Raw genomic sequence first — 15,994 nt, 5'->3', positions numbered from 1 at the left:
ACATTTACATGGGAGTAAGTTCCACTAAGTTCAGTAGGGTTTCAATAGGATATTGAAATATATAGGATTATGGTGTTAGACACATCATTCTTCTAAGTTCAGAGCATGGGAAATAAGCAAGATGAACTCGAACTCCTAGTACAACAAAGCAAATATGATATAATAGGCATCACTGAAACCTGGTGGGATGAGTCTCATGATTGGAATGTGGAAATAGAGGGGTATAACCTTTTTAAGAGAAATAGGCCAAACAGGAAAGGAGGAGGAATAGCACTATATATTTACACCAGTGAAGAGATCCAGGACATCAATCATGGAAGCCAGGTGGAGAGCATCTGAATAAAAATTAAAGGGGAAGGAAACAACAAGGATGTTATGGTGGGAGTCTACTACAGACCCCCAAGTCAGACTGAGGAATTGGATGATATCTTTCTAGAACAGATAACCACACAGTCAGAAAAGAGAGATGTAGTAGTGATGGGCGACTTCAACTATCCTGATATTTGCTGGAAGTCAAACTCAACCAAATCCTCAAGGTTTAGCAAATTCCTCACTTGCCTGGAAGACAGTTTCATGGTCCAAAAGGAGGAAGAGGCAACAGGGGGGTCAGCTATTTTAGATCTGATCCTAACCAACAAGGATGACTTGGTTAATGGAGTGCAAGTGGTGGGATCATTAGGTGGAAGTGACCATGTTCTCCTGGAGTTTGTTATACAGTGGAAAGGAGAAGCCAGGCATAGTCAAACACGCATGCTAGACTTTAGGAGAGCAGATTTCAGTAAACTTAGAGAAGTATTGAGGGCGATCCCGTGGTCAGAAATACTAAAAGGGATGGGAATTCAGGACGGATGGGAGTTTCTCAAAAGGGAGATACTGAAGGCACAATTTCAAACAGTTCCAGTGAGAAAGAAAAACGGGAAGTGTCTCAAGGAACCAAGATGGATGACTAAGGAACTTTCAACCGAGTTGAGTTTGAAACAGAACATGTATAAAAGGGGGGGGGGGATCACAAAAAAGGAGTTCAAATAAATAGCAGGCATGTGTAGGGGTAAAGTCAGAAAAGCTAAAGCACAAAATGAACTCAGGCTTGCTAGAGAGGTTAAAAAGAATAAAAAGGGATTTTTTGAATATGTCTGCAACAAAAGGCAGAAAAATAAAATGCACAGATATAGGATGAGGGACACCTGGCTGAATGAAACTACATGTGAAAGGGATCTTAGAGTGCAAGTAGACTACAAGTTGAACATGAGTGAACAGTGCGATGCGGCAGCTAAAAAGGCCAATGCAATTTTAGGCTGCATCAATAAAAGTATAGTGTCTAGATCAAAAAAAGTAATAGTGCCACTGTATTCTGCTCTGGTCAGACCCCACCTAGAATATTGTGTCCAGTTCTGGGCACTACAATTCAAAAAGGACATTGAGAAACTGGAGCGTGTCCAAAGGAGGGCAAATAAAATGGTGAAAAGTCTGGAAACCATGCCCTATGAGGAACGACTCAGGGAACTGGGGATGTTTAGCCTGTAGAAGAGAAGGTTAAGAGGTGATATGATAGCTCTGTTTAAATATTTGAAAGGATGTCATATTGAGAAGGGAGCAAGCTTGTTTTCTGCTGCTCCAGAGAACAGGACCCGGAACAATGGATGCAAGCTACAGGAAAAGAGATTCTACCTCAACATTAGGAAGAACTTCCTGACAGTAAGGGCTGTTCGACAGTGGAACACACTCCCTCGGAGTGTAGTGGAGTCTCCTTCCTTGGAGGTCTTTAAGCAGAGGCTAGATGGCCATCTGTCGGGAATGCTTTGATTTGGATTTCCTGCATGGCAAGGGGTTGGACTGGATGGCCCATGCAGTCTCTTCCAACTCTGATTCTGTGATTCTATAACTGATAATGCAGGCAGAGGCAGTGAATTACAAACAGCTAGAAAGCATCCTTGCATGTGAGAGTCCATTAAAAGAAAGGCATTGGACAAGCAGCCCAAGTCAAGGGAGGCAACAGGAAACAAAGGCAACACAATTCAAGGGTTGAAGAAGCCAGGAAGTCTGAAGTAGGAAATGCAGGAATCTGGTAACAGGCATACTGGCCAGGAAACAGACAAGTTGCTTCCAGCACTTATATGAACCAAGCTCAGCTCTTAAATAGCCTGACACCACCTGGTTCTGATCAGAGCCGGTTTGTTGCTGCTTGGCATGCAGCCTGGGTGAGCATCTTTCTTGTATCCTTTGTTTTATTATTTTGTCCCTACTCCTTGATTGAGGACTCCAGCTGTGTCCTCTGTCTCATCAGTAGGTGAATCTTGCCTTTGTCCTGCTGGCTGAAGCTGCACTTCCAGAGGATGAGCTAGCTGAGGCTCTTCAGCAAGGAGAGCTGGCTGCTCTGCAACAGGGAGAGCTGCAGGCTGTTCTCTATCTGGAAGACTTGTCTGGATTGCTTCCTTGGCCTCCTCATCAGACATTTCCTCCAGATCCTAGTCCTACAGCTCTTGGCCCATTACAAAGGCTGCAAGCTAGATGGATGGACTCTATTAAGGAGGTCACAGGTATGAATTTGCAGGAACTGAGCAGAGCAATGGAGGGCAGGGAATCTTGGAGATGTCTCATCTACAAGGTCACACCAACAACGAGCAGCAGGCTTACACTTAGACAATCTGAACACGAGGGGACAACAAGAGATCTGTGTAACTTCTATACTTCTTCTATTTACAGTGGTACCCCGGGATACGAAATACCCAGGTTATGAAATTTCCGGGATACGAAAAAATCCCATAGGAAATAATTGTTCTGGGTTACGAATGTTCTTTCGGGTTACGAAAAAATTTTTGGTGCTTTTTTCGGCTTTTTCGCATGAAATCGCGGCTTTTCCCCATTAGCGCCTATGGCATTTCGGCTTGCGAATGCTTTTCGGGTTACGAAAGCGGCGGCGGAACGAATTAATTTCGTAACCCGAGGCACCACTGTACAAGATATATATATCAGGGTACATAATTATAAACGACATCAACAATTGACAATATGCATCAGACAAGTGGATGATAACAGTCCATGTGAACAATGTTGCTAATTTGAGCAGTGAAAATGGTTCTACTGCTGCAACATAATATTAAAGTTCAAAAACTGGACAGCAATAATAATAGATGATGCTTGGATCAAACAAACTTGAAGTAGGAACTGGTAATATTAGCTGGTAGCAGGGTCCTTTATGGGTTGAATACCGACGGGACGGCTAATATTACCATTTTCACTGCTCAAATTAGCAACATTGTTCACATGGACTGTTATCATCCACTTGTCTGATGCATATTGTCAATTGTTGATGTCGTTTATAATTATGTACCCTGATATATATATCTTGTAAATAGAAGAAGTATAGAAGTTACACAGATCTCTTGTTGTCCCCTCGTGTTCAGATCATCTACAAGGTCGCCATAGGTCAAGATTGACTTGAGGTTGGATAACAACAGAAACAGACATTGAATGTGCATCTCACAATGGAGCAGTGAGTGAGTTAACTGAACTCAGGAAACCTGGCTGCTTCAGGCTCCACCAGAACACAGGAGGAGAGGGAGATTCCATCAAGGCCCAGCTTCTCTAGACCTGCTCAGGTTTCTCAGCCTAGATGATATCCCACTTTTAGAGAGGAAGATGATTTTGAATCTTTTCTCTGGATTTTTTGTGGGGTTTTTGGGCTATGTGGCCATGTTCTAGAAGATTTTCTTCCTGACGTTTCACCAGCACCTGTGGCTGGCATCTTCAGAGAATGCTTGCCTGGAAAAAGTGGGTGTGTATGTGTGTGTGTGTATACACACACACACACTGTGTGAGCCTGGGGATGCAAGAGTGATTTGCATGTGTATTGTTCTGTGCTGATGGCAGGCCTCAGGCTAGGAGGCTAATGCAAAAGAGGATTAGCGTCTGCTAATTGGTGATCATTATCTGCTTAGAAAGCCCCTGACTCTGAGTGGTTTCCCATTTGCATTTGCGGAGTCCTTGTTTTGCTATTCCTCAGGATTGTTTATTAATTATTTTCAAAAGTTAAAAAGCCAACATACATACACAGACTATATCATAAACAAAAAACCTAGAAATATATGACTAAAAAAAACAAAGAAGGAAAACAAAAACAAAATGAAAATGACCAGTAGGATTTGTCACCCTGATATTTACACCACCTTGTTCTTGGCCAATGATTCTCAAACTCTTGTCCTCCAGGTGTTTTGGACTTCAGCTCCCAGAAATGTCAGCCCTCTTGGCCAATAGTCTGGGATTCTGGGAAGCGCAAAACCTGGAAGGCCAGAGTTTGGGAATCATTGTAGGCTAAATTATCCTCCTTCCCCATTCATCCCAGTTCCTCCCCCACCTCTTTCCTTCCCTCTCCAATTCCCCCTCAGAATATCCCCCACTCAAGTCCTATTAGGTCCCCTCCACTCCATCCCTCCCTATATCCTCATCTCTTAATTCTACGCCACCACCATCCCCGAGGAAAGCCTAAAGGCAGGCTTACTGTTGATTTTTATTAATAATTTTTATTGATTTTGACATAAGTTAACAAAGTTACTAAATAAAACATACAAAAGCCTGTCTACACATAAAATACATACCCATCACTCCACAATTTTTAACATCCAGCCACAACAAGACTACACAGCACAGCGCATTAATTTTAATGATGAGTTTCCACTTCCTATCCTTTGGTCTGTTTTTATCAGTTTTTTCCATTCCTGTTTAAGTATCTAGATTACCATTTACAGTTGGCCCTTCATATGTACAGGGGTTCCATTCCGGACACCCTCTTGGATGCCAAAAACAATGGAACTGCTTGTTTACAATGATGGTGTGTCATGCGTGTGGCTACATCAGCATGGCCATGTGCACACACTGCCATTGGGGAAAATAGGCAGAGCCATCCGCAGATGCTCCAGTCTGCAGATGGCGAGTCCAGTATAGTACGGGCTGACTGTACCCCTGCTTCTAAATGTATAAAATATTATTTACAGAAAATTCTGTCCCAGATATGGTCAAAACAAACAAACAAACAAACAGAAACATTGAACAAACACTAAATTATATACACAGGTATACACACAAAAAAAATCAAAACAATGCCAAAATATATTCAATGTGTGTAAAACAACATCGTACAAAATGCTAAACGAACAGGAACCTAAGAGTAACAAAGTTGACACAACCTGATGTCAATGAAGTAAAGATGTTGTAGGTAGAGTAATCAGGGCTTCTAGATAGTATTCTTTTTCAAAAATCCTTATGTGGTACTAGTGCAGTTTTGAAGAACTTCTTGCTGTAAAAACTCAAAAACACACCAGCACTTTAACAGAAAGAATAAATAGCTGGAAAGAAAACGTCAACAAACATAAAAAAACCCCATAAAGAATACTTAACTAGTACCTTTGCATTTTATTATTTATAGATTTGTTTGCATTAGTTAATTTTAATCTGCTTAATATGCAGTTTAATGTTGAAAACTTTGTGTAATCTTGTACAGTTTGATAGAATTCAAATAGACTTATTCTCTAAAAAGTGTATATTAGGACTGCAACTTAAACCAATTTTGTCTGTATATAACAGACTATGAGTTTGCGAGGAGGAGGAGGAGGAGGAGGATATTTATTTGTATCCTGCTATTTTCCCAGAACTGGGACCCAGAGCGGCTCACAATATTAAAAGAACGATACAATTAAAAACATAGAAAAGTGATACATTAGATACATCTATGTAGATACTGTACATCTTTGTGATCTATAAGCCCTTTCACACTGCATATTTATAGCATAATTATAGCATTATTATTCAACTTTAACCAATATGACCACATCCTATGGAATCTTGGAGTTTGTAGCTTGATGAGGCACTAGAACTCTCTTGCTTGAGAAATCTAAATACCTCTTCCTAAACTACAAATCCCAGGATTTGATGGGATGGAACTATGGTAAATAAAGAGGGATTATTCTGCTATTGTGTAGTGTGCAAGGGCTAAGGTTTTTGGTTTTTTCTACAAGAGCAGCAGTTAAATTGCCAGGTATGTTTATAGTGGGCAAGGCAAAGTCCTTTACTTTTATATGTTGTTTCATAGAAAGTTTCCAGTTTTTTTAGATTTTACAGTGAATTCTTTTCGTGAATATCCAGTGGGTTACTAGAAAAACTAGCACAAGTAAGAGCAAAGTGGGTTTTGTCTTTTCCTAACCCTTCTTGAAGGAGTAAAAGATGCATTTATCCCTGACAACAGCTTTTCATTCTTGATTTAAGATATTGTAATTTATGATAAGCTTAGAAATGCATTAGTATTTTATACAGTTTTGGAAATGTACTATTTTTATTTTCTTACAGAACAAACAATTAAGTGAATTACTTATATGGACAGATGAAGAAATTGTTAGAGGACTTCTGGATTATGACTTTCATCTATTAGCAGATACAGGAGTGATAAAGGAATCACTGAATTTACGAAGAGACTTAGATCTAGTAATAGTCTCTGCTTGCTATGATTCACTCATAACTTTAATTGCAATACTAATACAGTGTACTGGGTGCTTGGGCACTGATATATTGTACTTAGTTACATATAATGAAGCCTTAGAATTATGGTCTTTAGGAGACTTTGTCTTGGATCCACCCAAAACGGGAGTTATGTTTATGGAAGTTTTGTCTTCAGCAAAAAAATCCATGGTGTTGTGGGATAATGATAAGATATTTTATACTTATAAAGACAACAAAGACTATGGATTTCTTAACATGTCTGGTACAAGCACACCATTTTCAGCAGCAGCTGAAGGATCTGCTATTCATCAAATTATTATTGGTTAGTATATAAAATGTTAACAGAAATTTTAGATGCAATGTAAACTGTAGATTATCATAAGGGTTATATATATTTTTGAATGACTTAGTTCAAGTTATAATAGTGTGATGGTGGGTTGCTATGCTAAGAAATAATTTAAACATTTGAACTAATGTAGGTGTCAAGTAGATTCCTCCTGCAACATAATCATTCTTATTATGATATTCTTTGAATATATGCATGGGACACTCCACTTTTCTAAATTAAATATATTTATCTGAAGTAAAGCCCTCTCTTTGTAGACTAATAAGTATAATTAAACATGACATAGTGTTTAAAACAAGAGCCAGTGTGGTGTAGTGGTTTGAATGTGGACTAGGGCTCAGGAGAAAGGGTTCAAATCCCTGCTTAGCCATAGAAACCCACTGGGTAATCTTGGGCAAGTAACACTATCTCAGCCTCAGAGGAAGTCAAAGCCAAAACCCATCTGAACAAATCTTGCTGAGAAAAACCCATGATAGGTTTGGTCCTCCTTTGTCTGCCTCTGGGGGCTGTCTGCCCTGAGGTGGTAATAATAATAATAATAATAATAATAATAATAATAATAATAATAATTTTTATTTGTATATTTCTCACCTCTCCCTGCGGATTGAGGCGGGAGTACATAAAATTTAAAATTACAATTCAGTTAAAATACATTCATACAGCAATAAATCAATCCTATAAAAATTCAATATCAACATCTAGCTTCCCATACATGCTCAAAATGAAGTATCTTCTTATAATTGTTATAGCAGATCAAGAGGATAGGCTTGCCAGAAGAGATCCGTCTTGAGTGCCTTCTTGAAGGCATCTAAGGTGGTAATAAGATGGATCTCCTCCGGCAAGCCATTCCACAATTTGAGAGCCATAGCAGTAAATGCCCTGTGGGAAGTTGATCTTAGTCTAGTCTTTGGATAATCCAAGAGGTTCTTCCCAGTTGTTCTGAGAGTGCGAGGCGGATTGTGTAGGGAGAGGCGTACCTTCAAGTAACTCAGGCCCAAGCCATGTAGGGCTTTAAAGGTAATGACCAACACTTGGTACTGTGCCTGGAAACTAATCGGCAGCCAGTGAAGAGATTTTAGTACTGGTGTTATGTGGTCTGACCTAGGTGTTCCAGTGACCAATCTGGCTGCCGCATTTTGCACCAATTGAAGTTTCTGAACTTGGTACAAAGGTAGCCCCATGTAAAGCGCATTGCAGAAATCAAGATGAGAGATTACCAGTGCAAATACCACTACTTCAAGGTCCTTTCGGTCCAGGTAGGGACGCAGTTGGCGTATCAACTGAAATTGGTAACAGGCACTTCTGGCCATCGCATCTACTTGGGATGATAACTGTAGAAATGGATCCAGAAGAAACCCCAAACTGCGAACTTCATCCTTTAGGGGAAGTGTGAGCCACTGGAGTGCAGTGCCCCCAATACCTATCTCCCTCAGGCGTTCCAGAAGGATACCATGGACTATGATATTGAAAGCCGCTAATATGTCCAAGAGCACCAACAAGGTCACACTTCCCTCGTTGATGCCCAGACAGAGATCATCGACTAAGGCGACTATGACTGTCTCAACACCATTGAGATTGTAAGGGGCTGGTACTGTTGGACAACGGAGTACAGACTCCCAGCATCCTGAACCATCAAGGACTACAAATCCTATCTGAGCTGAAGACCCTTCCTTTGATGTCTTGGGGAACGACTATAGCACCTTTGAGTGGAGTGACAGCTTTCATGATTTCATGGCGATGGCTTCCAGCCCAGTTCCTGCTATATTGGCAGGAGAAGAGGGTGAGAAAGGTCTGTCAGCTTCATTAGGTTCCTTCTAAAGTAAGAAAAAGAGCCCTCCCTCCAGTCCATCTGCAATGGTCCAGGCCTTGGAGGGAGAGAAGAACCTCTGGACTTATTCCCCTTCCCTACTGACATTCCCTTCTTCTTTTATGTTATGTCTTTTTTAGATTGTAAGCCTGAGGGCAGGGAAATGTGTAATTAACTATCTGTAAGCCACTCTGAGAGCCTTTCTGGCTGAAGAGTAGGGTATAAATACAGTAAGTAAGGGGCTGTACTAACAGCCCCTAAGGGGAGGCATGCAGCCGCCACTTTACTGTCCAGATTGGGACTGCGGCCACTGCACGCAGCAGCCCTGATCCAGCCTCTGGAGGGTGGAAAAAGGATCACAAAATGCAGCTCTTTTTTGCACCCTCTAAAGGATGTCACAGCTGCCGCAGCACAGCTTTGTAATGCCCTTTTGATGCTGTATCATCTAGATTCAGCACCAGGGTTGCACCATGATGCCGTGTGCCATCAAGAATGGTGTGCAGCGTCATGGTGTGAGGGGGGCAGAGTCACAATATTGAGGGTGTGGACACTCTGCCGTGACTCTGTCCACAGGCCAGCACTTTGTGCCTGTTTGTACCGGGCCTAAGTAAGTAAGCTCGCCTTAGGGTTGGAAACAACTTGAAGGTGCACAGCAATAATTGTATTTAAAATACAGTCAAAATCTAATTTTAACATTAAAATAATTGCAGTTTAAATCCTGCCTCATAGCAATTTTAATTAAATGCATTTTTAAAACAAATTTTAAAGCTTAAGAAAGTAACCAAACTGAGGTCATGTGAAATCACTACTAAGGCTTTATTTCTAGTGCCCACTAGTGTAATACATCTTGATCTATGAGCCAGTCCTTAGCAGGTGAACTTAATGCCCAGCCAGGTCTTATAGCAGAGGTGAGTAAAGTGCTACCAATGGGCCACATGGAGCCTCTGAGCATTTCTGTGGGATTCATGGATTCTTGCACCATGACACAGAATGGGCATCTGCAGCCTTTGAGTCTTTAAGAGATCTGAGAAGTCAGATCTGGCTATGGTGCCACATGCCTCAGGTACATCCTGGTTGGACTACTGCAATGCACTCTACTTGGGGCTACCTTTGGAAACCATTCAAAAACTTCAGCAGACCCAAAATGCTGTGGCCAGACTGTTGACTAGAGCTAACTACAGGGATCATGTCACTCCCCTGCTGAAATAGCTGCACTGGCTTCCAGTCTGTTTCCAAGCATAATTCAAGGTACTGAAGGACCATATCACCCTATACAAGCCAGCCTGGGTGTCAAGATAGTCAGAAGGGGTCTTTCTCTCAGTCCCACCATCTTCACAGGTGTGTTTGGTGAGGACTCAGAAGGCCTTCTCTATGGCTGCTCCCAGACGCTGAAACCCCTGGCCACAGGAAGTTAGGTTGCCCCCCTCCCTGCTCTCTTTTCGACAGCAACTGAAGACATTTTTATTCAGGCAGGCTTTTGATGGGTGAATTTTACTTATGCAGTGTGGTGTGCTCTTTTAATGTGGTGGTGTTTGTTTGTTTGTTTTACTTTGAAATGGTTTTTACTATGCTGTGTTTTTAACTTACACTTTAGTAATTAACTTTTTAACTTTTGTAATTAATGTTTTAATTGTATCAATTTAAAATTATTGTAAGCTGCCTTGAATCCCATTTTGGGAGAAAGACAGGAAATAAATCAAATAAACAAACAAATAAACAAATAAGGGATGCTGTTGGTCAGTGTGCAATATGGAGGGCTTCTTTTGAACTGTGGGGAAATGAGGGGACTGTGGAGTCAAAAATGGAGGGTGCAGCACTCCAGGAATTTCTGAGTAGCTGATAGTTGCCTACTCGTGTAGTAGATTATCTGTGTTATGTCCTCTGAACTCCTGATCCTCACAAGTATTCTAGTGTCTGCATTCTGCATCACTTGAAGTCACTGAAATATATTAAAGCTGAGATTCAGTGCACATTACAATCATGGTATAGTGGTTTGCGTGTTACCCTGTTTCCCCCAAAATAAAACATACCCATAAAATAAGCCGTGGCAGAATTTCTAAGCATTTGCACAATATAAACCATACCCCGTGCTGCTTCCTTGTTCAGAATTTGAGCCCCTGTAGTTGGGGAGGAGTACGTGTTGTTTTTTAGTTGGGGGGGAGGGTAGTTTTAATATAGTTGGGTTTCCCATATTAAGTCTATTTTTCACCAAAACACAACTATAAATCTTTTTCCAATATCTCATTTTGCAAAATGAGAGTATCTCATTGAGTTTAGTGAGATTTACTCCCAGTTTGATGGGTCTTTTTACAACTTTATCGGGGGGGGGGGGTCCTATTAAACTCAGTGGAGTTTACTTCTGAGTAAAAACATATAGGATTATGCTAGAATTTTTAGACGCTGAATTTTGTAAGCTTTTAAGAATCTGAGAGAATAATAATTGTATGGAGTCTGAAGAAAGAGACCAGAATGGATAGAAAGGAATACTTGTGGGAAAACCTCATAGGACCTAAACTAAAGAGAATGTATAGCCTGCTTTTAAAAAGGAGGAAAGAGAGACAGCAGTGGTGAACCAACTGGTTGACAGGATGACCCAAAGCAAGCTAAATGACATCTGGTAGTATGAGTTTTTCCTTCTTTTCGAACTACAGTGGTGCCTCGGGTTACGAATTTAATTCGTTCCGCGGCCGCTTTCGTAACCCAAAAAGCCTTCGTAAGCCGAATTGCCATAGGCGCTAATGGGGAAAAGCCGCGTTTCGTGCGAAAAAGCCGAAAAAAGCACCAAAATTTTTTTTCGTAACCCGAGTAAACATTCGTAACCCGGAACAATTATTTTCTATGGGATTTTTTCGTATCCCGAAAATTTCGTAACCTGGGTATTTCGTATCCCGAGGTACCACTGTACTTCATCACTCTTACCTCATGTTGTTGTGTGCTTTCAAGTCATTTTTTACTTACAGAGACCCTAAGGTGAACTTCTCATGAGGTTTTCTTGGCAAGTCTTCAGAGGGGGTTTGCCATTGCCATCCATTGAGGCTGAGGGCATGTCACTTGCTCACGGTCACCCAGTGGATTTCCATGGCCAATCCTGGATTTGAACCCTGGTCTCTAGAGTTGTCATCCAACATTCACATCACTACACCTCATTGGCTTTCTCTTACCTCTTACATGCATACAAAAATCAATCCACATGAGCGTGACCTGCATCCGTCATGGTACAGTCCATGGATCCATTCCAGACCCACTCATCCCACGTAAGGGGTATGAAGCATATGCTCAAATCCCATTAAGGACAATGGGGCATACTCCCACAGCGTGTCCCATTTTTTCTATCGGGGCTTGCCTTCTGCATGAGCTCAATCCCACAGAAGGCCAGCCCACAGAAGGGGTTGGCCAACTGTACGAACTAATGTTTCCTCTTGCTTCTCTCATCCATTCATGTCTTCTCTTGTTCTGCAATACAGCACTAGAGGATTAACATCCTCAAACACAAGCATTTCATATTTGAGGCCCCAGACTTTGGGGGCCCATGGACTCTTTTGGAAATTTGAGACTGCCAAGGGTTCCACCATAAAATGGCTCCCATGGCTGCTATGAGAGGCTTGACCAGTCACAAAGAATGGGTAACTCATCCAAGAAAATGAGCAGCAAGACCGAGGTTGGGAATGCAATCCCACATAGTGATTTCTTCTTCGTGGTCTCTGTGAATCATACAAATGGGCTGTACTTGCCTGCGCAGTGCTGCTCAGAAAACATCTGGAATCACCAGGCAAAGTTAACTTTGCAGCTTTTTGGCGGTAGCCCCACCCATCCCTTATAAGTCCCCTGCCTTTCCACTCTTTCCTCAGTTCCTTTTTTCCGCCACGTTAGCTGCTTAGGAACTTGGCTGCTGGAATCCGCTTGTTTTCTCTAAAAAAATCTTGACCTCGGCTTCCTTGATCATTCTTGATCTGACACCCACTCCCACCCCCTTGTGTATTGTTGACCAATCTGTATGTTCTTACAACTTCACTTTGGAATGTGATTCGTCTTACGATGTCTCCGGCTCTGCTCAAGAAATGCGATGTGTGTGGTGGTAAGATCTCCGGACAGGATACCCACTCTTCTTGCCTTCTCTGCCTCAGTAAGGCTCACAACCCTAAGACTTGTGCCCTCTGCAAGTCTCTGACTCCCCAGGCCAGAAAAAATTGTGGCTCTCGCCTCAAGGCTGCCTTGTACCAGCAGGCTCTCTTGCCTCCGTCAGCCTCCCGCCCCACTTCTGCACCTGCTACTTTGGAGTCGGTACCTACGGCTGCTGTTTCTGTGGCCCAGAACTCCTCCACTGAGCCAAGTGCCACTGTCGTTTCTGTCCCGGAAAGGGATTTTGGGTCCAAATGAGCACGCCAGACGAAGTTCAAGTCTAAGTCCTCCAAAAAGGACAAGACTAAGCACAGGGACTCGAGCTCCAAGAAGGATTTGGCCCATGATAAGGATACGAGCTTCCTAAGGGAATCAAGCTCTAAATCCTCCTCAAAAAGAGGCCTTTGGATTCAGGAGAAGGTTCACTCCAAGAAAGCCTGAACCAAGACTCCTGATGGCGCTTGGTCGTCCTCTAAAGACCGTGCTGCCTCTTCTATACCCAGACAGGACTCATCGGTACCAGTTGAACCCTAATCTCTCCAGACTCATTGAACACCGGTTTCGGCTTTGGTTTCCTCTCCGCCTGCTACATTGGCCTTCCATAAATCTCTGATGAAGAGGTCGACGCTGCCATTCTGCCAGCCATGTCACCTCATGGAGGCTTTTCCCAAAGTCAACGGTCTCCCACACCGGTTCTTCAGGTTCAAGTCCATCAGGCAGAGATTCACCAGCCTCTGCATTTCCTTCAGCAGGAGGACTGTTACTTCTTCTATGACAGCAAAACAGACAAATATTATGTCTCTGTCAGTCACTATGTCGTCCGTCGTCGCTTGGGCCAGAAATCCACTGTCCCACCAATGCCAAAATCCACTTTACCACCAACGGCTTCAGTACCCTTTGCTGCCTCAGTACCAACACCCCATTCCACTGTTGCCGCTGCTACCCAGACATTTCCCTCGTCTTCTCAAGCGGTGATGGTTGATGACGTCTCAGATTCGGACCATGACGAGTCCCAGCATGGAGACCCTCGTGCATCACACGTTGACTTGGGCTCCTCGGATGAGGCCACCCAACATTCTCCTCAATAACTGTTTCAACCAGGTGCTTCGTCTCCCACCAATGACATCCATACCTTTGCAGAGCACATCATTAAGATGGCAAACGCGTTGGACCTACAGATCACTCACATGGAGGATGACACCGCCGAACCTATTGAAAGGCAGGTTCACAGCAAGGTCCCAACGCTAGCTTCCATCCCTTTGCTACCTTCATTGGAAAGGATAGTCAAACGCTCTTGGGACGCACCAGCTTCTGTGGCACCCACGGCCAGGAAGATTGAATCCTTGTATAGGATTTCTCCATCCCAATCTTTTTGGCTGTTTGCCCACCCCAAGCAGAACTCTGCTGTTGTTGAAGGGTCTCAGCAGTCCTTCACGCCAAAGACGTCCACGTCACCTGCTGACCGGGAGGCGAAGAAAGTTGATGGCCTGGCAAAGAAGGCCTACGCCTCCTCTGTTCTTGGACTCAAAGTCGCAAATTACAATGCCTGTATGGGAGCATACATACAGTGCTTGGTGGAACGGATCTCTCCTATCATTCCGGACATCCCAGATGAATGTCAGGGCATCCTGACGGAGATCAGAGATAAGGCTCATTCTATTGGGAGCTGGCTAATAACTTCAGCCTGACACTCTACTGATTGCTCAGCCAAGTCTATGGCGACTGCCATTGCCTTGAGAAGACACGCTTGGCTCCGTTCCTCAGATCTGAACCCAAACGCAAAGGCCACTATTGAGGACATGCCGTTTGACGATGCAGCCCTGTTCAATTGCGAGACTGACGAGCGCCTCAACTTCAAGTACCATATGGAGGCGGCTGCCAAGAAACATGGTATGTCCACACCTTCTCAACCCTCTTTTCGAAAGTGTTTTGGAGGTCAGCAACAGAGGTATGGCCAAGGCCAGCGGCCTTTCCAACAAGACCGCCCATACCAGCAACAGGAGCACCAGAGGCAGCGCTACCTGTCCTAGTCCTCTTCTTCTTCTGGCCGCCGCCAGCCCCCTGCTCGGTACTGGAAGAACTACCGCATACAGGATACGGACCAGGGCAAGAAGAGATCCTGAAGGGTTGCTGCGTGCTCCGTTGTCTCCTCCAGCTTCTTCTTCTGTGACATTTTGAGGCCCTTCTGTAACACCTGGGCCAGTGTGACTTCCGACTCTTGAATCCTTGACATCGTCTGTAGGAGTTATGCCCTTGAGTTTGAAGAGCTCCCTCCAACTGGAGCTGTTGTTTCCACCATCCCCCCCCCCCCCAGACACCCTTCTCGACGAAATATGCACTCTCTTGACAAAGGGCACAATTTCACCTGTGGACCCTTCACAAGACCCCAGATGTTTTTTCTCTAGATATTTTACTGTCCCCAAGACCAATGGCGGCCCATTTTAGATCTACGACTCCTCAACTTCTATTTGGCCTATCATCAATTCCACATGATAACTCTTGCCTCTATTTTGCCCTTATTACAGCAGGACCTGTGGTTCGCGATGATCGATCTGAAGGACGCATACTCCCACATGGGGATTTGAGAGAGTCACCGGAGGTTCCTGTCCTTTGCTGTCGGTCCCGATATGTATCAATACGATGTCCTTCCCTTTGGCCTATCCACAGCTCCGAGAGTCTTTACCAAGTGCATGGCTCCAGTGGTGGCTTACCTTCACCAACGAGGTTCCTGGATGGCTCCTCACGGCCCCCCTCTGAGGACAAATTACGGAGAGACGTTGACTTCACCTGTCACTCCTCTCATCCCTCGGCCTCGTGGTAAACTTGGAGAAGTCACATCTCACTCCAGTCAAGCAGATCAGGTTCATCGATACCGTCCTCGATTCCGAAGACTGCGTCACCTATCTCCCTCAGGACCGTTTCCAGGCTCTATGTGCTGCAGTCAAGGCTTATCTTGCCCACAGGTGAGTGAGGGCCAGCGATGTCCAAATAGCCCTGGGACACATGGCCTCCACAACGTTCGTGACTCCGTGGGCAAGACTGTGATTTCGGCCCCTCCAGTCATGGTTCCTGCTGGCCTTCATTGCAGTGACGGACACCCCGTACAAGTGGATCACAGTCCCGAGATCAATTTCCCATTCGCTCTGCTGGTGGCTCGACTCCCAGAATGTTTGCGTTGGCATACCTTTTTCACCTCCTCAGCCTCAGGTCACCCTGACCACAGATGCTTCCAT

General features: G+C 43.7%; 1 protein-coding gene across 1 annotated transcript in view; it reads left to right on the top strand.

Annotated features, from left to right (window-relative positions):
* The window catches only part of CATSPERE (catsper channel auxiliary subunit epsilon), a 120,878-nt gene that overhangs the window by 60,909 nt on the left and 43,975 nt on the right, over positions 1-15,994 (top strand). The window contains exon 10 of the mRNA XM_042456618.1: positions 6,340-6,811. Within this exon, the coding sequence (XP_042312552.1) occupies positions 6,340-6,811 (472 nt within the window). The remainder of the gene's footprint in view (positions 1-6,339; positions 6,812-15,994) is intronic.

Source organism: Sceloporus undulatus, chromosome 1, assembly GCF_019175285.1.
Source record: "Sceloporus undulatus isolate JIND9_A2432 ecotype Alabama chromosome 1, SceUnd_v1.1, whole genome shotgun sequence".
Classification (NCBI taxonomy): Eukaryota; Metazoa; Chordata; class Lepidosauria; order Squamata; family Phrynosomatidae; genus Sceloporus; species Sceloporus undulatus.
The sequence above is the reverse complement of the archived record's forward strand: the minus strand, read 5'-3'. Positions and strand labels throughout refer to the sequence as shown.